Source organism: Eubalaena glacialis, chromosome 10 (assembly GCF_028564815.1).
Source record: "Eubalaena glacialis isolate mEubGla1 chromosome 10, mEubGla1.1.hap2.+ XY, whole genome shotgun sequence".
Taxonomy (NCBI): Eukaryota; Metazoa; Chordata; class Mammalia; order Artiodactyla; family Balaenidae; genus Eubalaena; species Eubalaena glacialis.
The window spans coordinates 67,706,247-67,731,451 of NC_083725.1; the positions used below are offsets into that span (position 1 = coordinate 67,706,247).

General features: G+C 53.8%; 1 protein-coding gene and 1 pseudogene across 1 annotated transcript in view; both read left to right on the forward strand.

The window, feature by feature from the left end:
* Positions 1-25,205, forward strand: part of GDPD5 (glycerophosphodiester phosphodiesterase domain containing 5) — a 91,561-nt gene that overhangs the window by 39,255 nt on the left and 27,101 nt on the right. Inside the window, exons 3-4 of the mRNA XM_061204124.1 lie at positions 8,755-8,932; positions 22,556-22,659. Of these exons, the coding sequence (XP_061060107.1) occupies positions 8,816-8,932; positions 22,556-22,659 (221 nt within the window). The 5' untranslated portion in view covers positions 8,755-8,815. The remainder of the gene's footprint in view (positions 1-8,754; positions 8,933-22,555; positions 22,660-25,205) is intronic.
* Positions 4,988-5,947, forward strand: LOC133099280 (protein SET-like; annotated as a pseudogene).

The following is a 25,205-nucleotide window of genomic DNA, read 5'->3' on the forward strand; positions in this document are numbered from 1 at the left end:
CTCCTGACTTCCAGCCATTGGTCCTGGGAATGGAGGGGGCTCTTCCCCGCCAGATCAGGCAAGGACTGTGGGATTTGTCCTTCCATCCTCCTTGAGCAACCCCACCTCTGCTTATCTCCCGAGGCTGGGGAGAGAGCAGGTGGATAAAGGGTTTTTAGAAGCTGAGCGCCGAAAAGGCCCTTGGAGATCATCCGATGTTGTTCACACCGTCCCATGATACGGACGGGAAAGCTGACACCAGAGGCTTGTGGAGGTCACCCAGCCTGCTGGTGGCTGAGCTCAGCCTCAGCCCACCAGCCCCAGGTCTGGGCTGGGGTTGAGGCCCAGTGAGGGCGGCCATGGCCAAGGAGATGGGCCCCGGGGGTGGGGGGGGGCGGGAAGGGGGAGGGCGTGGTTCCATCTCCACATGTGCGCCCTGCCCTCTTCCCTGAGCCCCGGGAAGGCTGCCGGAGGAGGTCAGGTCTCCGTCTCCCCCAGCCCTGCACCCACTGTATGTGGGGGGGGTCCTTTTTCCTGCCCAGAGTTCTTGGTCGCACTCCATGCCCCTGCTGCCCTGGTGCCAACCAAAATATTGAACTTGGCCCTTTGAGGTGCAGTTTTCAGTGACACATGCTACAGCTGTCATAGACACGGAAGGCGGTAGAAACGTGGGCAGACAGACCCTCCATCTAGGGCTGGTGCCATGGAAAGACTAGGCTTTTGAGTTGGCAGCCCTGGTTTCAAATCCTCTCTTCTCCATGGTTAGCTGTCTGGCCTCGGGTGAATCGTGTAATCTCTCAGGTCTAGATCTATTGATCCAGCTATCTATTGATCAATTGATATAGATATTTAAATTAAATACATATGTATTTAATTAATAGATGATTTTTTTGGTGACAGTTTTAGAAAAATTGATCGGAAAATACAGAGTTCCTACATACTCTCCTTCCCCTACCCCACGGTTTTCCCTGTTATTAACGTCTTATCTTAGGGGGTACGCTTGCTATAATTGATGAGCCAGTGTTGCTACAATATTATTAACTGAAGTCCATAGTCTCCATTAGGGTTCACTCTTTTTTTTTTTTTTAAATTTTTTTTTTTTTTTAATTTATTTATTTTATTTTATGGCTGTGTTGGGTCTTCGTTTCTGTGTGAGGGCTTTCTCTAGTTGCGGCAAGCGGGGGCCACTCTTCATCGCGGTGCGCGGGCCTCTCACTATCGCGGCCTCTCTTGTTGTGGAGCACAGGCTCCAGACACGCAGGCTCAGTAATTGTGGCTCACGGGCCCAGTTGCTCCGCGGCATGTGGGATCTTCCCAGACCAGGGTTCGAACCCGTGTCCCCTGCATTGGCAGGCAGATTCTCAACCACTGCGCCACCAGGGAAGCCCAGGGTTCACTCTTTGTGTTATATATTCTGTGGGGTTTGACAAATGTATAATGACATGTATCCATCATTACAGTATCATACAGAATAGTTTCACTGCCCTAAAAATCCCCTGTGCTCCCCACCTCCAACCCCTGGCCACCACTGATCTTTTTACCACTTCTTGGTTTTACCTTTTCCAGAATGTCATATGGTGAAATCATACAGTATGCAGCCTTTTCCCATTGGCTTCTGTCACTTAGCAATATGCTTTTGAGGTCCCTTCATGTATCTTTATGGCTTGATAGCTCATTTCTTTTCACTGCTGAGTAATATTCCATTGTCTGGATGGACCCGTTTGTTCCTCCATCCACCTGGGGCCCATATTTCTAACCTGTAAAAGAAGACTGTCAAGCTCTGCTTTGGACAGCTGTCATCAGGCGATGACACAGGTGCAGTGCTCAGCATGGTGCCCCACAAGCTCCCACACCACCTTCTGTAACTAGCTTCCTTCACTTAGCATAATGTTTTCAAGAGTCGTTCACATTGTAGCATGTGTCAGTGTTTTATTCCTTTTGATTGCAGCCTTGGGTCCTTTTTGTGCCGTTCCATCTAGTGCCCATTCCTCAGAGAGGTAAAAGATAAGTCTCCAAGCTCACACACAGCAAGTCAGTTGAAGGAGACCAGGCACTGACACCTGGCCTGAGACTCTTTCCACTCTCAGGAAAGAGAGAAGGCCTGGGGCCTGAGGCAGCAGGGTCTGGGGGCAGTGAGGGCTGGGCAACCTGCCAGTCAAGGGAGGGACGAGGAGCCAGGAAGTGGGTGAGGTGTGTTCCCAGGGTGTAAGGATGGGCGAGGCCCCTGGAGGTGTATGCCCACCCCCAGCATCCTTTGACCACTCCATAGCGGACCCTCACTCCGTCTCCCTCCTGACTCCCTCCTGACTCCCTCCTGAAGCCCCTTCCCTGTGCAAACAGGAGGCTGTGGCGGTTGGGGGCAGGGACCAGGAATTGAGCCAGAAAATGAGACTTTGGGCTGAGGAGGGCCCTCAGACATCAGGCTAAGAGGTGAGGGCTTTCTCTTGTCCCAGAGCCAGCAGGGGATCCAGGCTGGGGATTTCTTTGGAACTTGGCTGATATCAGCAGCTCTGGGAGGTGGCTTGGAGAAGTCAACTGATGCTAAGTGATGCCATTAGCCCTGGCAGGAGGGGGGCGGCTGGGGAGAATCTGGTCTCTGGGGGCTTGTCCTGACCGCTCAGGGTCTGGGCAGCAGGAACTTCCGGGCCTTCTCGGAAGTGTGGTCCAGGACGCCCCCAGGGCTGCCTCCCCTTGCTACCCCGTGCTGGCCACTGGGGAAGTGGGAATAACTCAGGCTGTCCCCTGGGGGAGCAGGCATGTCAGCGGTGCTCCCACAGGCTGCCCAGGAAGAAGGAGGGATGCTGGGAGCCCTCTAACCAAACCTGGGACTCAGGGGAGGCTCCCCGGAGGAGGTAACATCTGAGCGGAGACTCAAAGGATCAGGAGGTGTTAGCCAGGTGAAGGGACAGCAGGTTCTGGAGTGGTGAGGCTAGAGGAGCCAGATCCTGGTCATTTGTCTGCTAAAAACTCACTCTGACTGCAGGTGAGACCTTGGATTGGCAGGGCAAGGCCCACCGCAGGGGTTCCCCATCCAGGGGAGAGGTGAGACTGGGCCACTGCCCTGGCAGTGGCCAAGGGGGTGCTGAGAAATGGGTCTTGAGGGATGTTAGAGGCAGGTTGGGGGTGATGAGGAGGTCACTGTGCCCATGCTGGGTCTGGGTGACCCCCCTGGAGACAGCAAGGAGCCGCTGGCCATCTTGATGGCCCCAGGAGAACATGCAGAGGAAAGAAAAGAGGTTTGCCTCTCAAAGATGCCCCTGTAGTTCTGAATAGTGTGAAAATTCATGGTGGGGATGTGGGGGGAGGGGAATAGTTCCAAGAGCCACAGTCAGCTGAGTCCCGCCCGAGGCCTGGTGCAGGCAGCTCTACTTCCCTCTTTTCCAGATTTGAAATGGAAATTCCATTCCTGGGTGGGTTGTAATGCTCATTCATGGGGGGTGGGGGAGCAGGGGACACATGGGAATCAGTCCCAGGGTCGGGGGGTCCTGGGAAAGGAATGGGAGGGCAGGGCCCCTGCCTGCAGAATGCCCACCTGCCGTGCCTCAGTCACTGCAGCCATGTGCCCTCCTGGCACCGCCGCCCCTCCCCCAACCCCCAGTCATCTGACCTTTTTTGGAAGTCAAGACAAAAGCTGAAACCAAGGCTCAGCAAAGAGCCCTGAGTGGCTCTGGCTACAGGGCAAGTCATTGGCCAAGGCAGGGTGAATCGAGGACCCTTTCTACATATTAGCTGCTTCCTCCCTTCCGGGGGAAGTAGGGGCAGGTGTTGTGGCCCACCTGACAGCAGAGACCCTCATCTGGGGGTGCACAGGGTGAGACGTGGTCCCTGGCTGTGGACTCTGGCCTTCTACCTCCTCTGGAAGGCTGTGAATGTGGGAGTACATATGTGAGCGCACACTCCCTCCATTTTCTTTTTTCTTTTAATTTTAATTTTTTTTTTTTGGCCACGCTGTTCAGCTTGTGGGATCTTAGTTCCCAGCTTAGCGATTAAACCCAGGCCCTTGGCCGTGAAAGCGCCAAGTCCTAACCACTGGACCACCAGGGAATTCCCCACACACTCCTCCTAGAGAGGGGTAAAGCTGAGAGGATCCCCTACCTGCCGACCCCACCCCCGACCTCCCCAACCCCATGGGTGCTAAGCTGACTGCAGTAGCATCCCCATCCTATACCGTCCCCCAAGCCCTGGGCTCGGCTCGGCTCCGAGGGCCCCCAGCAGCCGCACCGTGTCCACGTGCCTCCGCAGGGAGCCACGGGCACAGAGGCTGCACCAGACGATTCCCAGCAATTAGGAGGCTCCAGGTCGGCCAGTGTGCCCAGCAAGCTCCTAATGCGTCTCCGCACTCGGACAGGAGGCTGTAATCCCTGTGCTGAGGTTAGCACTTGGAGAGCGGGGGGAGATAGGGGGTGTTGGGCAGAGGCCCTGAGCAAGGCCCAGACGTAGAAGTAGTTGGTGGGCCTGAAGCCCGGTGTGCCTATGGTGTGGCCTCTGGGGCGTTAGAGACAGGAGCTCATCCTACAGGCCTCAGCTCAGCACTGCCTCTGGGAAGCATGCCCTGACCCTCCCTGTACCTGTTAAGTGCCCACAGCACCCTTTCCCTTCTCAACCATATGCTGCACTTACAATACCGGTTCAGGAGCCATGGTGGCCCCGTGGTTGCAGGGTCAGCAGACTTTCCCTATAAAGGGCTGGGCAGTAAGTATTTTAGGCTTTGTGAGCCATATGGCCTCTGTCATAACTCTGCAGTTATACTTAAAGCAGCCATAGACAATACATAAATGAGTGAGTGGGCCTGCGTCCAATAAACCTTTATTTACAGACTCTGAAATTTGACTCTTGTATAATTTTCATGGATCAAAACATATTTTTGTTTTGGTTTTTCCCCCCAACTACTTAAAAAATGTAAAAACCATTCTTAGCTTGTGGGCTATATAAAAACACGTGGCTGGAGTTCTCAGAGCTCCTGGTACAAGCTCCTTCCCTTGGGTGGATTCTTGGCTTTTCTCCCAGCATGGCCCCCAAACACCAGTCTTCACTTCCACCCCAAGCAAAGAAACCGAAGAAACCGAGACTGACTCCTGCCTCCAGGCCAGAGGAAACGTCTGCTTCTCCGAACTTGCCGAAGGAAGAAAAAGAACAGCAAGAAGCAATTGAATATATTGATGAAGTACAAAATGAAACAGACAGACTTAACGAACAAGCCAGTGAGGAGATTTTGAAAGTAGAACAGAAATATAACAAACTCCGCCAACCATTTTTTCAGTAGAGGTCGGAACTGATTGCCAAAATCCCAAATTTTGGGGTAACAGCATTTGTTAACCATCCACAAGTGTCTGTACTCCTTGGGGAGGAGAATGAAGAGGTGCTGCATTATTTGACAAGAGTCAAAGTGACAGAATTTGAAGATATTAAATCAGGTTACAGAATAGATTTTTATTTTGATGAAAACCCTTCGAAAATAAAGTTCTCTCCAAAGAATTTCATCTGAATGAGAGTGGTGATCCATCTTCAAAGTCCACTGAAATCAAAAGGAAATCCGGAAAGGATTTGACAAAACGTTCAAGTCAAATGTAGAATAAAGCCAGCAGGAAGAGACAGCATGAGGAACCAGAAAGCTTCTTCACCTGGTTTACCGATCATTCTGATGCTGGTGCAGATGAGTTAGGAGAGGTCATCAAAGATGATATTTGGCCAAATCCATTACAGTACTACTTGATTCTGGACATGGATGATGAGGAAGGGGAAGGAGAAGAAGATGATGATGATGATGAAGAGGAAGAAGGATTGGAAGATATTGATGAAGAAGGGGATGAAGATGAAGGTGAAGAAGATGAAGATGATGATGAGGGGGAGGAAGGAGAGGAAGATGAAGGAGAAGATGACTAATGGAACACTGATGGATTCCAACCTTCCTTTTTTAATTTTCTCCAGTCCCTGGGAGCAAGTTGCAGTCTTTTTTTTTCTTTTTTCTCCTCCTCTTGTGCTCAGTCGCCCTGTTTTTTTTTTTTTTTTTTTTTTTTGAATCTCAAAAGCATCATGTTTGGTATTTTTTTTTTTTTTTACACAGTAGGTTCTTATTAGTTATCTATTTTATACATATTAGTGTATATATGTCAATCCCAATCTCCCAATTCATCCCACCACCACCACTCCTGCCACATTCTCCTCTTGGTGTCCATACGTTTGTTCTCTACATCTGTGTCTCTATTTCTGCCCTGCAAACCGGTTCATCTGTAACATTTTTCTAGGTTCCACATACATGCGTTAATATACGATATTTGTTTTTCTCTTTCTGACTTACTTCACTCTGTATGGCAGTCTCTAGATCCATCCACGTTTCTACAAATGACCCAATTTCATTCCTTTTTATGGCTAATATTCCATTGTATATATGTACCACATCTTCTTTATCCATTCGTGTGTCGATGGGCACTTAGGTTGCTTCCATGACCTGGCTATTGTAAACAGTGCTGCAGTGAACATTGGGGTGCATGTGTCTTTTTGAATTATGGTTTTCTCTGGGTATATGCCCAGTAGTGGGATTGCTGGGTCATGTGGTAATTCTGTTTTTAGTTTTTTAAGGAACGTCTATACTGTTCTCCATAGTGACTGTATCAATTTACATTCCCAGCAACAGTGCAAGAGGGTTCCCTTTAGTATTTTTTTTTTAAAGCCTTGTACCATGGGCATATAAGTAATTCTATTTATATGAAGAACACATGAATAATTCCATTTATGTGTAGTTCTAGAGCAGGCAAAACTAAGCTATGGGGGAAAAATCAGAATATCTTTTAACTCTGGAAGTGGGGGTGGGCAGTGATTGGAAAGGAACGTCATGGAACTTTCAGAGACCTTTAGTGATGTTACACTTAAGATTGTGTATTTCATCTGGGATTTCCCTGGTGGCCCAGTGGTTAAGACTCTACACTTCTGCAGCACGGGTTTGATCCCTGGTCAGGGAACTAAGATCCCACATGCAGTGAGGCGTGGCCTAAGTAAGTAAATAAATAAGTAAATAAATAAGCTTGTGTATTTCATCATATGTAAATTTTACCCGAAAAAGAAACTGTAAACAAACATTCTAGCTAATTATATGCATAGGCATATGCTAAAGAGTAAGTGTAATAAAATATTAATTATAGAAGTCGCCCTGTTTTTGAGGTCTCTTTTCTCCTTTATACCACGGCTCACAACATATTTTGGGGAGAAATACCTTGAGCAGAATTCAGTGGGAAAAGAATGTCTACCCCTTTCTGTTCCAAATTCATTTTTATCCCTTCCTGTCTCAAAAAAACTTTATGGAATCAACACCACCATGCTCTGTGGGAAAAAAGAAAAACCTCTGCTCCCTTAGCTCTGCTGGAAGCTGGAGGGTGCTAGGCCCCTGTGTAGCAGTGCATAGAATTCTAGCTTTTTTCCTCCTTTCTCTGTATATTGGGCTCAGAGATTACACTGTGTCTCTATGTGAATATGGACAGTTAGCATTTACCAACATGTATCTGTCTACTTTCTCTTGTTTAAAAAAAGAAAAAAAAAAAACTTAAAAAAATGAGGTTATAGAAGGTCAGCAAAGGGTGGGTTTGAGATGTTTGGGTGGGTTAAGTGGGCATTTTGACAACATGGCTTCTCCTTTGGCATGTTTAGTTGTGATGTTTAAGGGACATCCTTGCAGTTTAAGATGACACTTTTAAAATAAAATTCTCTCCGAATGATGACTTGAGCCCTGCCACTCGATGGGAGAAGCAGCAGAGCCTGTAGGATCTTATTTGCAATTGACATTCTCTATTGTAATTTTGTTCCTGTTTATTTTTAAATTTTTCTTTTTGTTTCACTGGAAAGGGAAGATGATGCTCAGTTTTAAACCTTAAAATTATACAAGTTGCTTTGTTACAATAAAACTAAATGTGTACACACACATACACACACACACAAAATATGTGGCTGGTTGGATTTGGCTATGAGTTATAGTTTGCCAACCCCTGGGTTAGAACAAGGAGCCAGACTGCCAGGCTCTGCTGTGTGACCTTTGACAAATGGCTAAACATTTCTGTGCTTCAGAATTCTCATCATTAAAATGGGGATGATAATGATAACACTTGGAGAAAGTAAAATTGTACAACAGCTTTGGAAAACAGCTTTTGGCAGTTCTTCAAAAAGTTAAACATAGAGTTACCATATGACTCAGCAATCCCATCCCAAAGTATGTACTCAAGAGAAATGAAAATATACATTCACACAAAAACTTGTTCATAGCAGAGTTATTCATAACAACCAAAAAGTGGTAACAACCCAAGTGTCTACCAACTGATGAGTGGATAAAATGGTATATCTATACAATCAAATAATTTTCAGTCATAATAAGAAATGCAGTACTGATTCATGCTATAACGTGGATGAACCTTGAAAACATTAAGTGAAAAAAGCAAGACGCACAAGACCATATATCATATGATTCCATTTATGTGAAATGTCCAGAATGGGCAAATCCGTGGAGACAGAAAGTAGATTAGGTTGCTTGGGGCTGGGGGGTGGGAGTGAGGGAGTGACTGCTAATAGGTATGGGGATTTTTGTTGGATGATTAGGTCATGGGTGGGTGGCAGGGGACTGTCCTAGGGGACTTGCAAGGATGGGCCTCTGACTCCGAGAGAGACAAGGACCCACGGCAGGGCTCTGAGCAGAGGCTGACCCTCCCTGACCTAGACTACAGTGACACCTGCTGTGCTGGGGCCAAGTCCCCACCCCTCCCCTGCCTCACAGTACTTTGTTTCTTCCCCCAGGACCAGCCGGGGGCCTCCATGGGCGCCTGAGGGCAGGGCGCCAGGGCCGCGGGGCGCGAGCATGGTGAGACACCAGCCCCTGCAGTACTATGAGCCGCAGCTCTGCCTCTCCTGCCTCACGGGCATCTACGGCTGCCGCTGGAAGCGCTACCAGCGCTCTCACGATGACACCACACCGGTGAGCTGTGCTGGGATGGGGCCAAAGGACCCAGGGAGCCCCAGGGCCTGGGGGAGGGGTCTCAGCTCTGACACCCTGCTGTGTGGCTCTGGACAGGCCAATGCCCTTTCTGCGTTTCAGTTTCTCCTTCTGTAAAATGGGCCTATGGAAATTCCCGAATCTACCTGACTAGGTGGGCAAGGAACATGGCTGTAGCCAGTTGTTGACTCCCCTCTGACAGTGTGGGGTGTGGGCTGCTCTTGAGGTCTGGGCAGGGAGGGCTGCTCCAAGAGGGCGGGGTCCCCCAAGGTGAGCAGAAGTTCTCAGCTTCCTGGCAAATCCTGATGGGCAGGTAAGCAGACGGGTGGCTCTTCAAGGGGAGGGTGAAGGGCTGGGCCAGGCCATCCTGGAGCCTGGGAGCTGGCAGGGCCATGGCCTGGCACCAGGGCCCAGTCACCTGAGCCACAAGCCTGCCAGGGCTGGCAGCAGGTGCTCAGCTGGATAAAGAAAGCCTCCCTTAGTGTTCGGCTCCCCAAGCCTAACCCCACGCCACACTTCCGTCCCTGGGGCACCATCAGCCAGTGGATCCAGTTTCTTCTCTGAAGGAACCCAATTCCTTCAGGAGGGAATGGAGAGAGAGATAAATGGTGTTTATCTAAAAGCTTTGCTGCCTGGAAAACAACTTTCTCCTCCCTCCTGCTTGTCTGAACAAAGAGGCCAGCCTCCAAATTCAGCCAGCCCCAAAACAGGCTGGAGTGGCCAGGGCCGGAGGTCAGAGGCCAAGCATCACCAGACTATCTGGATGTGGAGGTTGGGGAAGCTTGTCCACCTCCCTGCCCTCCTTCTCTGCCTGTGCTGGTAGGGACAGAGGGACAGAGCACTCGTTTGAGTCGGGAGCCTGTTCTCATGACCCCCAAATGGTAAGAAGCAGGTACCACCTGTGGGTACCTGGCCTGATTCATTGCCGTGTACCCACTCTAGCACACAGGAGGCAACATGCCCAACTGAGGCAAGGGAGAGGAAGGGCCTGCCCAGGGCAGCCTGTCCGTCCTATGTGCTGTGCTCTGAGCTCCATTCTCCCCTGAGACAGTGGAAGGAAGGCAGCAGGGCCTCCATGTGTCAGGAGGGCAGGAGCTCGCACTCTGCTGGCAACCAGGTGTCTGTCTGTGTGCCGGGCGCTGAGCTGAGCACTGACACACGGCCACCCCTGTTGCTCCCAAGCCCGTGAGCTAGATGTCATCGCCACCGCTCCACATGCGGAAACAGAAGCCAAGGACGTCCGTGACCAGGACAAGGTCACGCAGCTAGAGAGGGGCAGGGCTCGGATCTGGCCCTGCATGGTGTCCAGCGCTCTTGGTGGGGGTGGGATGGGAAGACAGCTGAGGCTGAGGAAGGGAGAAGGATGGCTGAGCTCCCAAGCAGGAAGCCCTTGGCTGTCGGAAGAGACACTGGAGGAAGGCGGCTCTCTACCAGGGCACCTCACACCTCTTGGTGGGCCCGGGGCCAGCCAGTCCCAGGCTGTGGAGTCAGGAAGTGATGGGTCTTGGCTGTGGCCCGCCCAGGGCCCAGGCTGGAGGAAGTGGTAGGCTGAGGCCGGTTTTGAGTTGACTGGGGGCCCAAGCGGCGTAGGCTCTGCAAATGCCAAGGCCTGAGGTGCCAGGTATGGGGCAATGGCCGGAGGCTGCAGGCCACAAGCCTGGGAGAGGCTGGGAGAGGGGAGAGGGTTTTGCAGCAACTCTGGGTGGCAGGGCCTCTGCAGAAAGGGCTGAGCTCACCTCAGGCAACCCGCACCTCCCAGCTGAGGATGAGTGGGCCTGGCCCTTAACTCAGCTCCACTCCTGCTTCCCCTCCCACTTCCTGGGTTCCAGCCTCCGCAGGCTCACCCTTCTCTCCCTGGCTCTCCTCTCTTCTCTTTTCTCTCCCCAGTCCCTCCCCAGACATGACGGGGGCTGGGCTCCTGGCCTGACACAGTGAAGGCAACAGCAATCTGGTGTCTCAAAGTCAGGGCTGGTGCAGAGAAGCTGCTCTGTAAATTTTGCTGAACAAATAGAGGCCCAGAGTGAGCTCTGGGAGCGCAGCTTGGGGAGTGAAAGGAGAGCCCCTCGGGCCTGGAGGGTGGAGGAGAGGTCTCGGCCAGGGGGAGCGGGCCCAGCTTTGGGCCTGTGCCTTTCCTCATCCCCACCTTCCCCTCCTCCTTTGGGCATCCCCTTACCCCTCCACCCCCCATGCCCCCACCAGGCACTGCCTCCCCTCAGGACCTCTTGGGAGAGCCTCTTGTGTCTCCCAAGTCAGGGAAGCCTAGGGTCAAGTTCTTCAGTGAAGCTGAACCTCTCTGGGCCTCTTCTGTGCAGTGAGGTGACACACAGGTGGTGAGTCACAGAAGCACTCATCCTCAGGCTGGGAATGAAGTGTGAGAGTAACAGTTAATGTTTATTGAGCACCTATTGTATGCAGGGAGCTTATGGCTTACAGGCATTGCCCTGCTGATTGTTCTAACACCCTGTTGGGGCATGTTTAATTTTTATGCCCTGTTTATGGATGGGGAAATCAAGGCTTGAAGCCCCGTCTGTGATAGATTTGCAGCAAGAGCGTCAGGAAGTTGGAGGCTGCCGGGAAGACAGGCAGGTTTTAAGTCTGGGTGTGTTTATTTATTTATTTATTTTAAATTAATTAATTTTTTTGGCGGCGTTGGGTCTTCGTTGCTGCGTGTGGGCTTTCTCTTGTTGTGGCGAGCCGGGGCTACTCTTCGTTGCGGTGTGCGGGCTTCTCGTTGCGGTGGCTTCTCTTGTTGCGGAACATGGGCTCTAGGTGCGTGGGCTTCAGTAGTTGTGGCACGTGGGCTCAGTAGTTGTGGCTTGGGGGCTCTAGAGAGCAGGCTCAATAGTTGTGGCGCACGGGCTTAGTTGCTCCGCGGCATGTTGGATCTTCCCAGGCCAGGGCTCAAACCCGTGTCCCCAGCATTGGCAGGCGGATTCTTAACCACTGAGCCACCAGGGAAGCCCCAAGTCTGGGTGTGCTTAAAGGAGAGCTTACAAGGAGAAGAAAGGCGGGACAGGGAGGGGGACTTGGGAAGTTGCCTGACAGAGAGAAAGAGCAGGGACCAGGAGCATTTGGGACAAGTTGGGGAATGGCTTGAATGCCAGGCTACGCACCCTCAGTGCTTCCCTGGTTAAGAGTTGGCCCCGCGGTACTGGACGGGGATCCTGGGGAGGGAAGAGGGGTGCAGGGAGCCTGGGAAGGAGCCCCCCCGCCGTTCTCCATCCAGGCTGGCCTCCTTCCTTCCTGCCCCTCCCCGCCCCTCACATTCCCACCTCCTCCAACCCTCTGCTCACACTGTCCCCTCCCCCCAGGACACACACTTGACAAATAAGGAAACAGGAAACTGAGGACCAGAGAGATGAAATGACATCCTCTCCTGCCCCCCAACACCGAGGGAGTGGAGGAGCCTGGCAGCAGAAGGCTGGCTCACTCGACAGCTAGGAAGGGGAAGCAAAAGCTTTTTATAACTGGGGATAATTAATTGGTTGTTGTCTGTGACTCATTACTCTAATATTGCCAATTAAGGATGGGATAGGACAGAAGGCAGCTCTCAGGCCATCCCCACAGGGGCCCCTGAAGACTCTGCATCTGTGGGAGGCAGCACAGTGTCAAAACCAGCTTCTCTGTAGCAAGAGGGACATAGGTCAGATGCCTCGAGGAACTTCCAGCCCGAGACATTGAAGCAGACAGTCAACTCTCTTGCACTTCTACAGTATGTTTGCCTTTTGAAGGGTGTTTTAAGCTTCTTTTGACCCCTTCTATCTCACGGATGGGGCTTCAGGAAGAGGAAGTGATTTATTCAAGCCGAGGAGTTGAAGGCACGGCTTGCACTGCGCCTGCTTGCACCCCGAGTCCCGTGCCCTCTCCCCCGTTCCACACCAAACAGTCTTGTCTGGGATGCGTTGGTTACTTACTCAATCAACAAACCTGTCCTGATACCTGCCCTGAGTGCAGGGGTCACAGGTATATCAAACCTGGTTCCTCCCTCCCTTGAAGGGCTCCTAAGTGGGTGGGGAGCAGATCAGAACTGACATCCAGACCACCCAGGGTGATCACTGCTGGGGCCCAGGGACACCACAGGCAGGAAAGCTTGCCTGAGCTGGTGTCAGAGAGAGTTAGCCCGTCATGTCATGCTAGCGTGGGAAAGGCAGGGGAGCTGCATGTTATAAGAGTGTCTTGTGTTTGGGAACTGAAAGCGATTTGGCTCAGTGCAGCTCTGGTGTTAGGAGGGAGAGCGTGTGGCCAAGGGGACCTGAGCCAGAGGCTGTGCTGGGGAGCCTGCACTCCATCCTGGGAGGTGGGAGCCCAGTCGGACTTGGTCTGTGCAAGGACCACTCTGGTTCAATCACGGAGAATGCGCTGAGGGGCCTTGAGTGGAGGTGGGGACGGCAGGGAGCTAGACAAGAAAGGCTGAGGCCTCAACTAGGGGGAGGGGTCTGAAAAGAAGTAGCAAAGGGAGGGATTCTAGAGGCACCTAGACGGTACATTCAGCAGCGGAAGAGAATTTTGATGATGCCTCCCGTCATCCCATGATTTCCACCTGGCTGGATGAGGCCATTCCTGGAGTCGGGAAACCATGCTGTGCCCAGGGGGTGTGTGAGAGGCGGCACGGTCTCAGGAGTGTCCAGGAATAGCGCAGTGGGGGCGGGTGGAACACAGACAAAATAACCCCCCCTCCACCCCACCATTGCCTACATCTGTCGATGGGAGCCCCTCCCACCATGGCAGGAAGACACCTGCTGCTGGGAAATCCATCAGCATTCCTTCACCCTTCACCCTCCACCCTCCACACAGCCATCCCAGGATAACCTACCTCACCAGTTCACAGCACTGCCCTTCGCTCCGCTGTCCCCTCTGCCTGGAATGCCTTCTCTCTGGTCTCTGCCTCTCAAGGCTCATCGCAGATCTCTATTCCTCTAAGAAGTGTCCCCTTCAAACAAAAGAGTCAGGCCTCCTTCCCTGCCTCTCCCCTTCCCCTGGGCTCCCGCAGCACCTCGGGCCTGGGCTGCCCATGTGGGTCGTGACTTCCTGTTTCTCCCGCTGGACCGTGAGTGTGCTGAAGGCAGGGCCTGGCTCAGAGGAGGACCTCAGGCAAGGAGTGGGAGGATGACTGAGCAGGTGACTTGAACAGCAAGTGAGGAAGCCAGTGAGGGCGGGGAGGCTGGACCCCCGATGAGCTCCCGGGTGAGCACCCCAAGGAGCATTGGGTGGTCTGGAGAGTAGGGGCGCATGCTGCATTCCAGTGCCCCTGGCTGTGGCTGACAGGGAGGGGTGCTGACTCAGCTGAGGGACCTCCCAGGCCACCCTTGGAGCTGGGGTCAGGCTCTGCCAGTGGGAGGAGGAGGGCGTGAGTTTCCCAGCTGGCTCCCCACGTTCTTGTCCTATCAACACCACATGGGCCTGTGACAGGGCTATGGGGCAGGGAAGAGTGGATCTCGCTCAGGAATCAAGGTGGGCTCCCTGGAGGAAGCAGCCTTTGGAATGGGCTCCAGGGTGTGACTGGAGTCAGCCAGACGCACCTGGCCAGTCCTGGCTAAGGGAGCTGCGGCCTGAACTCTACCCTGCCTCCTCCAGTGACTTAGTGTGTGGCCTTAGACAAGGCCAGACCCTTTCTGGGCCTCAGCTTGCTGTGGGTGAGGTGGAGGTACAAACCCACGCCCCAAGGATCCAGTTAGATAACAGATACCAACGTGTCTCACGTCCTGAACAGGACAGACCACTGTTCCAACTTGGGGAAAACGTGTCCTCCCTACACACTTTCAAAGGGATGGCTGTTCCCTTCTCCGGTGCTTTGGGGGAAAGGGACCCAGCAGGTCAGAGAGGAGCCCTCTGAGCTTCAATTCTCCCACTTCTAAACTGGCGATGATAAGAGCCATTTTATCCTATAAACCTTGCAGGTTTGCCATGAGGATAAGAAAATGGGAGAAGATATTATTGCATCCATGAGAGAGAGGAGAGGCTGGCAGAAGCTGTTGCAGCGCAGGGAGCTATGGATTTATTGCTGTAATAAAGCCAGGCCGTCGCTGGCTTTCGGGAACCCCCGCACCCCACCTCCTCCTCTCTGAACGGCACTGAGGGGGCCGGGCGTGGTCGTGCCACGCTCCAGGGGAGACGAATAAGCTCTTGTTCATGACCTCTGTGACCACCTTGAGTGTCTGCTTAGGGAGCATGTATGGGGCAGGAGGTGATGGGCGTCAGCAAGAGGCTGTGGCCACTCCCCACCCTGTGGCCTTGGCCGGGCCCCCTGCAGGGCGCTGGGATAATCTCTCCTAAGGGCCCCCAGCTCTTCTGCTTGTGTCTCCCCAAGGGCTGATGCAAGACACAGGATGGTCGGGGAAGGACGGGGTGCTCCAGGCTGAGCCTGGCTTCATTCTCCTGCCTAATGAGCCACTCTGAGTGCACCCTGGCAGAAGCAAGGGCAGACAGAGGCCTAATTGCCCAGCTCCCTGTAGCCCAGAAAAATAAATCCAGCCTCTTAGGCTGTCAGGAGCTGGCTGGGGGGGTGGGGATTTTAATCCTTTTCCCTGCTCGGCCCTAATGCTGAGATCCATCTCAAACCTCCCTAGGCTGCCCCCTCCCCCAAATCTCCTGGGTCAGAGCCAGAGTAATCCTGCCAGGGCTGCCCAGCTCTCTCTTCTGGGAGCTCCACACACCGTTCCCAGCTGACATTCACCAGTCTCCCCGTTAGGAACTTGGCGAGGATGAAACAGGCGGACGATTGGAGGAGCCGGTGTGCCCGAGGTGCAGCCTGCAGGTGGACAGACTAAGCGGGGAGGCACCCCTCAATCGCTCTCCAGTCTCTGCAAGGCTGTGTGGTGCTGAGGGCACAGCGGGACCCTGGGGCCTCAAAGCAGAGCCGGGACCCCAGGAGTGGCACAGGGAGCTGAGCTCAGCCACGTGGAAGGAGCTGTGCCAGGCGGAGCCAGCACGCGGCGAAGGGCTGCCTTGGGACAGACTAGAAAACCTAGAAACAACCCACACACATCTGAGAGTGTGCTGTGTGGTAGACAATCATGGAAATCATTGCAAATATCACAAACCGTACAGGGACAGCTGAAGTATCCATCTGGTAAAAGTAAAATTAGATCCCTGTCTCTTACCTCAAATCAAAAGAAATTCCAGATGGATAAAATGTATTTTTTTCTTTTTTTAAGCTCCTTTTTTTCTGTTTAGGAAGCACACATTTGTTGAGAAAATTCAAACAACTCAGAAAGATGTAAAGTAAAAGAAATTCTAATCTTCATGCTTTAGAGGAAAGGCTTTAAAACCTCTCTCCATACACGTATACACACATATGGAGCTATAGATAGATAGGTGGATTACAGATTCAAGTGTAAACAAAGAGAAATTATCAGTGTAAAATACGAGTTAAATATATAATCGTGGGCCACCTTCCTTAAACACGATGCCAAAGGCAAAAACCCATAAAGGAAAAGAGGGGTAGATTTGACTGCGTAAAAATTTAAATTTTTTAAACAAAAAGCATGAAAAACAAAATTAAAGTCAACTGATAAAATAAGAAAAAATAGACAATCTATATGAAAGTTACTACTCTTACATAGAGAGAGCTTTTACAAACCCATAAGAAGCCAGTTTTCCCAAACAAAAGCTGCCAGGCTCTGTGCCTTTGCACCTTCTGCTCCCTCCCTCTGCCCTTACCTTGTCAGGTAAGCCCATTCCAGCAAGCCCATTCCTTTCAGCTTTGCTGCAAGCATCTCCTCCTCCAGGAAGCCCTCCAGACCATCCCTTCCCCCATAACTGGCAGTGTGCTCCTTGGCAGCCCTTGCTTGCCCCATTCGCCACACTCGTTTCTAGGATTGGCATTGCCTGCTGGCTGGTCAGTCTTCTGTGCAGGTTGCTCAGAGGAGAGTCCAAGCCTGATCTGTCTCCCAGTGTCCAGGGCTCAGCACGTGTGTAGAATGACTGGAAGAGAGTGGTGGCGCGGATGTGGAGGGGAGATGCTGGAATTTAGTTTGGTGTGGGGTATGAAGTAGGGGTCTAATTATATATATTTTTACCAAATGGATGTCCAGATGTCCCAGTACCATCTGTTGAATTCTCCATCCTTTCTGTACTAATTTACCTGGTATTAATCCTGTGTCCATCCTTCCAGGCCATTCCCTGTCTTTGGGTCTCAGTTTCTCCAGTTCTTAATTGGACCTTTAGAGGATGAGGCAAGATGATCTCTGAAATCTTTTCTAACTCTGAAATTCCAAGGTTCCTGCCCTGGCACTGCCTGTGACTTGCTGTGTGACCTTGGGCAAGGCCTTGCCTCTCTGAGCCAGTTTCCTCCTTGGTCAGACAAGGATAATTACATGTCCTGCTTCTTGTTGCTTTGGGATAGTTGAAGAAGCTGGACGCACCCAGAGCTGGGTGTGAATTCTGGCTCCATCATTATGTTTGCCCTTTGTGACCTTGGGCAGCTCACTTCCCCTCTCTGAGCCCTGGTTTCCTCCGACTATTCCGTCTGCTTTGCAGAGCTGTGGAGAGGGCAAGATGCGAGGGAGCAGGTAGAGGGCTCTTAGGACTGCCCCACCCCCTACTCTGCTAAGTGCTCACATAGGGCTCTGTCCTCTGTGGCCAGCGATGTGGGATCTTCTTCCTTCAGCCGTGCTGGCTCCTAGGACTGCAGCCTGCAGAGCTGGGCCTGGCCTCTGCATCCCCCTGACCCGGTTACCGACCCTGGGCTGGGAGGAGGTGATCTCCTTGGCTGTCTTCATCAGCTGGGGAAATGTGATGTAGAGCTGGGGGCGGGGAAGACTTGATCACTGTCTTCAGGTAATTAAAGGGCTGTCAGACACGAAATGATAATTACAGGAACGATCATGGATTTGGCAGCTTACATCTGTAATCCCATTTGAGCCTGGCAGTCCTCCTGTGAGGTAGAGGTGATGTCATCCTCACGAAGAGAGGAGGAAGCTGAGGCTTGAGGTCCTGAGTGATTGGCCCGCAGCCAGGCGGCTAGCGGTAGAGGGCGGGGAATGAAAATCCAGCTCTTGATTGTATTCCCCCACGCCCTGGTCATTTGACCCCAGTGTTCTTGCCCTTTTGCTGGACTTGTTCTCTGTGGTGTCAGAGAACCAGCTGCAGGGTGGCAGCCAAGGAGGCAGAAATCAGCTGCACCTCAGGCAGGGATGGAGGCAAGGACAACAACTTCTGACACCCTGCCGTTGCCAGATACTTCTGTCCAACACTGCCGTCCCCATTTTACAGAGCAGGAAGCCGGCGCTCAGGGAGGATAAAGCAACGTCTTCTCCAAGGTCACCCATTTAGTAGATGGCCAGTCACACCCAGTGTTCCTGGACTCCCAAACACAGCCTGCCTCTATCCGGCTGCTGTCTCAGAGGGAAGAATTTTCAGCCCAGAGGAGGGCCCGGCAGCACCCACAGGGAGAGTGCCCGTCTCTGGAGCTGTGGGAGCAGAAGCAGGGCAAGGTCCTGTCCTGGAGGCCGCGGAGGCGGTCTCTGCCCCGGAGGACAGGCAGGGAACAGGAGTCCAGCGAGACAGCTCTGCCTCCGCCGGTGAACCTGAGGTCATGGTGGCACCAAGGGCGGGGAGGCGGCTCGCGCTCAGGAGCCGTCCTGACGCAGATTTCAGTCTCCAGGGTCAATTCTGGGGACCCAGGGGAGGTGCTCCAGACCCCGGGGGGACCCCAGCAGCGTGAGCAGTGTCTGTGTGTGTGCTGGCCCAGGGCCACGGTCTGGGGTGGGCAGCGGCTCACAGCGGGCAGCACGCGGCAGCAGCGAGGCCTGCGCCCACGCGTCCTGTGCGGGGCTGGGGTTTGTGGCTGCAGCGCTCTGTGACCCCGTGAGCCCCAGCTGCTAATAGGCTCTCTGTCCACACACACATTCTCCTCTAAATGCAGAAGGCTGGGGGTGCGACAGAGACAAGAGGGGTGAGGAGAAGACGTGACAGCCAACGGGAGACAGTGAGCAGGAGAAACTGGCATACGGTTGCCCGGTGTGGGATGGAGGGTCTCGTCTTCCTGGAGGGTGGGGGCAAGAGTGGAGGAGACGGGATGGGGCCGGGCCTCTGGGATTCTCCACCACAGTCACCCCTGTAACAGGGATGGAGCCCCCTGCCCCACCCGCAGCCAGGCCCCGTCCCCTTCCCCAGCTGCCCTCAGCCCTTCTTCCTTGCACCTTGACCATCATCCTACTCCCAGGCAGCTGCAAGACTGGAAGGAAGGGGCTGTGGTGTCACAATGGGAGCTCCTTCCCTTGGTTCCCTGGGGACCCCAGGCTTCGCCTGAGGATAAATCTGGGGTTGGATGATGTCCTTGTACACTGGTGGCCCTGAGACCCCCCTGCATCCCCACCGTGTCCACACCTTCTTCTGTTCCTCACACCATGTCTGAGCACCGCCTTGTGATCCGAGGGATGTGGGCCCAGGGTGCACAGAGATACCTCAGCCATCCCTGCCCTGAAGGAGTCCATAGCCCAGTGAACTGTCCCTTAGTGTGCACCTACTGTGTGCCGCTTGATGTATATCACCTCATTGAACATCAACCCTCCACAGTAGGGGGTGTTATTCCCATTTTATAGGTGAGGAAACTGAGGCTCAGAGGGGTTAAGTAACTCACCCAAGTGGCAGAGCCAGGTCTGTCTCCCTCTCGAGCCTGGGCTCTTTCCACCGCCACAATTCGGAATGTGATTGACAGTCAAGTTGATGGGTACCAAGAGTCTGTGCAGAAGCAGTTAAGAAAGGGAGGTCCTGGGACTTCCCTGGTGGTCCAGTGGTTAAGACTTCCACTTCCCTGCTGTACATCCACTGCAGGGGGCATGGGTTCGATCCCTGGTAGGGGAACTAAGATCCCACATGCCACGCGGCATGGCCAAAACAAAGAAAAGAAAAGAAAGAAAAGAAAAAAGAAAAGGAGGTCTTGGGAGCAGGAGGGATGGGAGAGCTTCCTGAAGGAGAAGAAGGCTTGGCCTAGGGTGTGGACTCCAGCAAGAGAGGATAAAGGACTCTCAGGGGGCCGAGCTGGGTCTGGGATTAACATGCCTGGGTCCCAGAGGGCAAGGGCGGGTTTTGGGAGAGCTGTGCGGGGCTGGTTCCCAAGGGGGTGGCAGAGGATTGCCTCCTGCCGGGGCACCTGCGTTCAACCCCACCTCCACTGCTCCCTGACTTGGTCACCTTGTATACATTGCTCAACCTCTGACTCACCTCCACTCATCCATATTGAGCCTCTGTGCAAATTAGCAAAGAGTGCCCCTTCCCCAGGGATCTTGACTGTTATCTGCTAGAAAACTGTCATGACAAATAAGGACATCAATGGTGACCATGATGTGAGTGGCACTTCTTAGTGTTGGCACTTCTTGCTCAGCCATATGTGGTGGCCCTTCTCTGAGTCTTGGTGTCTTTGTTTGCTCTGAGTTGGGGATAAATACCCAGGCATTGTACAGACTGGGAGGTGATGGAGGGCCAGTGGCTCCCCCATCCCTGCCAGCATGGCCGTGGCCTCACAGCCTGCCTCTCTGGAGCAGGGCCAGGCTGACTTGTTGGGGGGCGGAGCTGGCTCAGGCCCCTCTCCTGTAACACGCCCTGACAAGGACCATTAGTGCCATTTGGAGCCTCTTTGTCAGTGCAGCTGCTCCCCAGGCCACTTCCTCCCCCAGTTCCTGGCCTTTCCTCCCCTTTCTTCCAGCCCCTGCCATTCAGTTTTTTCCTCTGATTGTTCTTAGAGTGACCTGCCCCCTCCATCCCTACTGTGGATGGGGCCTCTTCATCCCCATGTACAGGCTCCCTGTGGCCATGGGACCTCTGGCTTTCAGCTCCCGGGACTTTCATCCCTGGGTGGCCCCAGCCCCAGCTCATGCCTGGTTCCAATAATGGGGGTCCTAGTTCTTTGTTGCGGTTCCCAGGGGTAGGGAGGGGCGGTAGCCCCTCATTCTTGCCCTGTCCTCCCTGCCCCACTCTCGGGATCCAGCCAAGTGAGGACCGTGGCCCTTAGTGCACAGGACCCCTGTGTGCTGCGGGCCCTCCTGACACCTGCGGTCTTTCTGGCCACCTGTCAGAATTGCTCCTGGGTCCTGCATCACACATCACCATAGGACATTCCCCACCCCCCGGCACCTGTGGTGGGTTCTCTACCTGCCACTGTCCCTGCAGCTATTTCCCTGGTCCCACGGGACTCCATGCTGCTGGCCTGGGACAGGACCCATCATAGGCGGAGGCTTACCCCTCCCCCGGGCCCTTCTCAGAACCTTGTCCTGTGGCCAGAGGCCTCGCACCTGCTGAGGCAGAGTGAGCTCTGTGGACAGATGGCCACTCACCGCTGCTGGCTCGGGGTTCACAAAAGACCAAGGGCTCCTCTGTGGGGGTAGGGTGGTAAGCCCCCGGTGAAATCTCTCCTGGGTGGGCATACTCATGCCAGAGTAGGAGAGAGGATCTTTGCTCACCTGCCATCCCACTATCGAATCTTTCCTAAGTTGCGACCTACCCTGGGAATATGAAGAGCACCCAGATCTTCAAGGTGCTTACAGTGTAGCAGGGGGGACCGACATATAGAAGGACAGTTCTAGAACTGCAGAGTCTGTGCCTTAACCGACATGGTTGCAACAGTTATGGAAGCTCTGAGGAGATGGGATTCACCCTGCTGCGACAGGGCAGGCCTCAGGGAGGAGGAGGGTTGCCCTATGGACCAGAGAGCGGTTGCTTTCTAGATGGAGCCATCAAGAGGTTAAACTGGGATTAGAACCGTAGCTCCAAGCTGGTTGTCCGGCGCAGGAAGGATCAGAGAAGCCCGGAAAGCTGCGGGGAGCCCGGCAAGGGGCCCAGGAAGTGGCTGGGTGAGAGATGCTGAGCTCCTCCAAGCCCTCCAGCCCCTCAAGGTGGAGGGTGGTCTTGGTTGTCTCCTGCACTGACTTCCCCTCAAGGGCTGTTGTTTGTACTGATGATCTCAGCAGTTTCCCAGAGAGCAGGATGTTCCAAGCTTGTTGTGCTTCTGAGATAAGGGGACAGATGAAAGCAGGGATGAGCCCAAGGGCCCAGCGGAAGTGCCTGCAGACCTCTCGGGAAGCAGCAGAGGTGGCGTCAGCAACCCCCCGCCCACCCCCCCGCCAGGAGAGAGAGGCCACCCCTGCTGGGGGTTGTAGAACACCGCATTCCTTCAACTCTAGAGACTGGGGCACTGCTCTGTAATCCTCTTCTAACTTGCTGTGTGACTTGGGCAAGTCACTTCACCTCTCTGGGCCTCCGTGTAGCAGGGGGCAGAGGTGAGGAAGAACACCTACTTTGCAGGTGTGTGTGAGGAGGGAAGGAGGTGAGGAATGTGACCCCTCAGACTGCGGATCACCCTCCCAGTGTGAAGGCTTAGGCAGATATGGCCTTTGCTCCTGGAGACTGGTGCACACTGAAAGGGCCTCAGGCTGCAGCACAAAGGGCCCAGCTCTGGCTCCCCACTGTTTTGTGACTTTGGGCTCAGTGATGTTGGATAGGTCACTTCCCTTTCTGAGCCTCAGGTCCCCACCCGTGTGAAGAGGGCAGTAATCCCTGCCTGGCAGTTGGGCTACAAAGGGGGAGGGGTGGGAAGATTCTGGGTGGAGGTGGCCTGAGGGGCCATCCCTGCCCCACTTGACCCCTTTCCTCGTTTGGCCCCTCCAGTGGGAGCGCCTCTGGTTCCTGCTCCTCACCTTCACCTTCGGCCTCACGCTCACCTGGCTGTACTTCTGGTGGGAAGTCCACAACGACTACGATGAATTCAACTGGTGAGTGGGTATCAGGGGGCGGGGGCCTGGGACCTGGTCATCCGGCGGCTGAGACGGGGCGGGGTGGGGGGAGGGCTTGGGTTTGAGTCTCTCTCCCAGGCTGGTCCTCAGGGCTCTGCCACCACTGGCCACCAAATCTCTGTATAGCCTTGGGGACACAGTCCTCTGGAGAGAACAGAGGCTTAGCGAGGAGCTGAGACCAGCTGGGGAGAACAGAGAACTCCTTCCTCGTGCTGCTCTCATGAAAATCGGAATGTAAGGTGGGAGCAGGGCTCAGCTGGGGGCTGGGACCTCTGGATCCCTTTGTAGACAAGGACTCCAAGGCCCAGAGACCAAGGCCTCAGCAGAGAAGGTGGCCCCAGACCCCAGGCTTCCTAGCTCCCTGAGCAGGGCCTTGGGCAGGGCTGGTAGGTGGTTCTAGGAAAGCTCAGGGTCCTTTGTGGACAGCAGCCTCGGGTCCAAGGGCAGAGCTGAGGCTGGTACCCGGGTGCACGAGGGCACCTGTTTCTTCCTCACCCCCACCCCCGCTCCCCCATTGTCTGCCTTTGTTAAACAGTGAAAGGCACAGAGGAGGGGACGTTCCCTCGGTTCTAGTGGGAACTCCCCCATTGACAGGTGTGGAAACTGAGGCCCACGTTCATGCAACCAGTTGGGGGGCAGAGCTGGGGCTTGGCAGCCAGTGCTCCCTCTCCATCCAGTGCTGCCTTTTCCTTTTGGTTAGAAGTTCAGGGGCTTCCCTGGTGGCACAGTGGTTAAGAATCCACCTGCCAATGCAGGGGACACGGGTTCTATCCCTGGTCCGGGAAGATCCCACATGCCGCGGAGCAACTAAGCCCGTGCGCCTCAACTACTGAGCCTGCGCTCTAGAGCCCACAAGCCATGACTACTGAGCCCGCGTCCCACAACTACTGAAGCCCGCATGCCTAGAGCCTGTGCTCCGCAACAAGAGAAGCCACCGCAATGAGAAGCCCGTGCACCACAATGAAGCATAGCCCCCGCTCACTGCAACTAGAGAAAGCCCGCGCCCAGCAACAAGGACCCAACACAGCCAAAAATAAATAAATAAATTAATTAATTAATTTAAAATAAATAAATTAAAAAAAAGAAGTTCAGCTCAGTGTGACCATGGGCACATAAGTGTGAGTCCTCAATAACTGACCTCATCAGGTCTTCCTGAGGATGAAATAAGATGATGGACATGAGAGGGCTCCAAGCTCACCTAAACCCGAGGGCTGCTTCCTGGGAGGCCGAATCTCCAGCTGCCATTATGTTAGAATTTAGGATTTCTGGACTCTGGGCTTCTGATGGGCTATGGTTCTAGGATTTTGTGATGATCCTAAGATTCGGTTCATGGAGCCTGAGCATCCACTCCCCTCTGCATGGCACTAGGCTGTGCTTCTGTTATTAATGAGCGCAATAAAGGACCGGCTGCCGTCCCGCCGCAGCCCAGCAAGATGAGCCGGAGCCCCAGCCGAGTCCCAGAGGTGGCCCCTGGCCTTTATTAAATGCCATAAATCAATTATTCATCCTTCAGGTATCCAAAGCACAGGCACTGCTGTGGGCAAATGGGAACATTCTCTGCTGGCCCTCGACTGTAGACCTTAGACAGTTCTGCTGAACTGCAGGTCTTCTGCCCACGTGATGGTCTACCCCCAACATGTACAGAAGGAGAAGCTAAGGCCCAGAGAGGGGTAGGACTCACCCAGGGCCACACAACCAGTTGGTGCCAAATGCACATACTGGGGACAGTCGAGGAGACTGAGGCTCAGAGAGGTTAAATAGCCTTTCCAAAGTCACACAGCAAGATGCAGTCAGATCTGACACAGGGACTTGAACCTCCCTGACTGTATCATGCTGTCCACGGAGCTACCCCACTCTGCCCAGAGAGTGAGCTCCCTGTCACCGGGCAGCTCAAGCAGAGGATGGATGCCTGCCCTGTCGAAGAGGCTGCAGAGGGAAGGGCTGCCTGGGGCTTAGGGATGGCCTGAGGACCTGCAGCTCCCTCACCCTGTCACCTCAGTTTCTTGGAGTCGGTGCTGGGATTCAGGAGCCCCTGGCCTGGTCCTCAGGGTCTAGAGAGTCTCCGGGGATAGCTCATGAAGCAAGAGAAGGTGAGTGAGACCGAGGTGGTCAGGGCTAGACAGGGAAAGCCAGGAAGGGACCATCTGGGCTGTTGCCATCTGGGGGGGGGCGCTCCCTGCCAAAAGGGAGAGACAAGTGGAGCCAGAACACTTTGCAGGAGTAGTCACCAGGGCCGGGGCCTGCCCTTCTTTGGTCCTCAGTTTCCCCAACAGATTTTCCACTGGGATCTGAGGGTGAGGGCCAGGGGAGGGCAGATGCCCCATAGTGTCCTCCTGGTGTCCCCTCCCAGCCCCCTGCCCAGGCCCAAGACGGCAGCAGGCCTGAAACTGCCTGGCGCCGGCTCAGTTTCTCTGACGACCATGTGCAAGTTGCTGCCTTCTGTGAGCCTCAGTTTCCCCAATTGTACAGGGAGGATATGGGTGGTTCAGTCTTCCTGGAGAGCAACTAAGCAGCATCTATCAGGA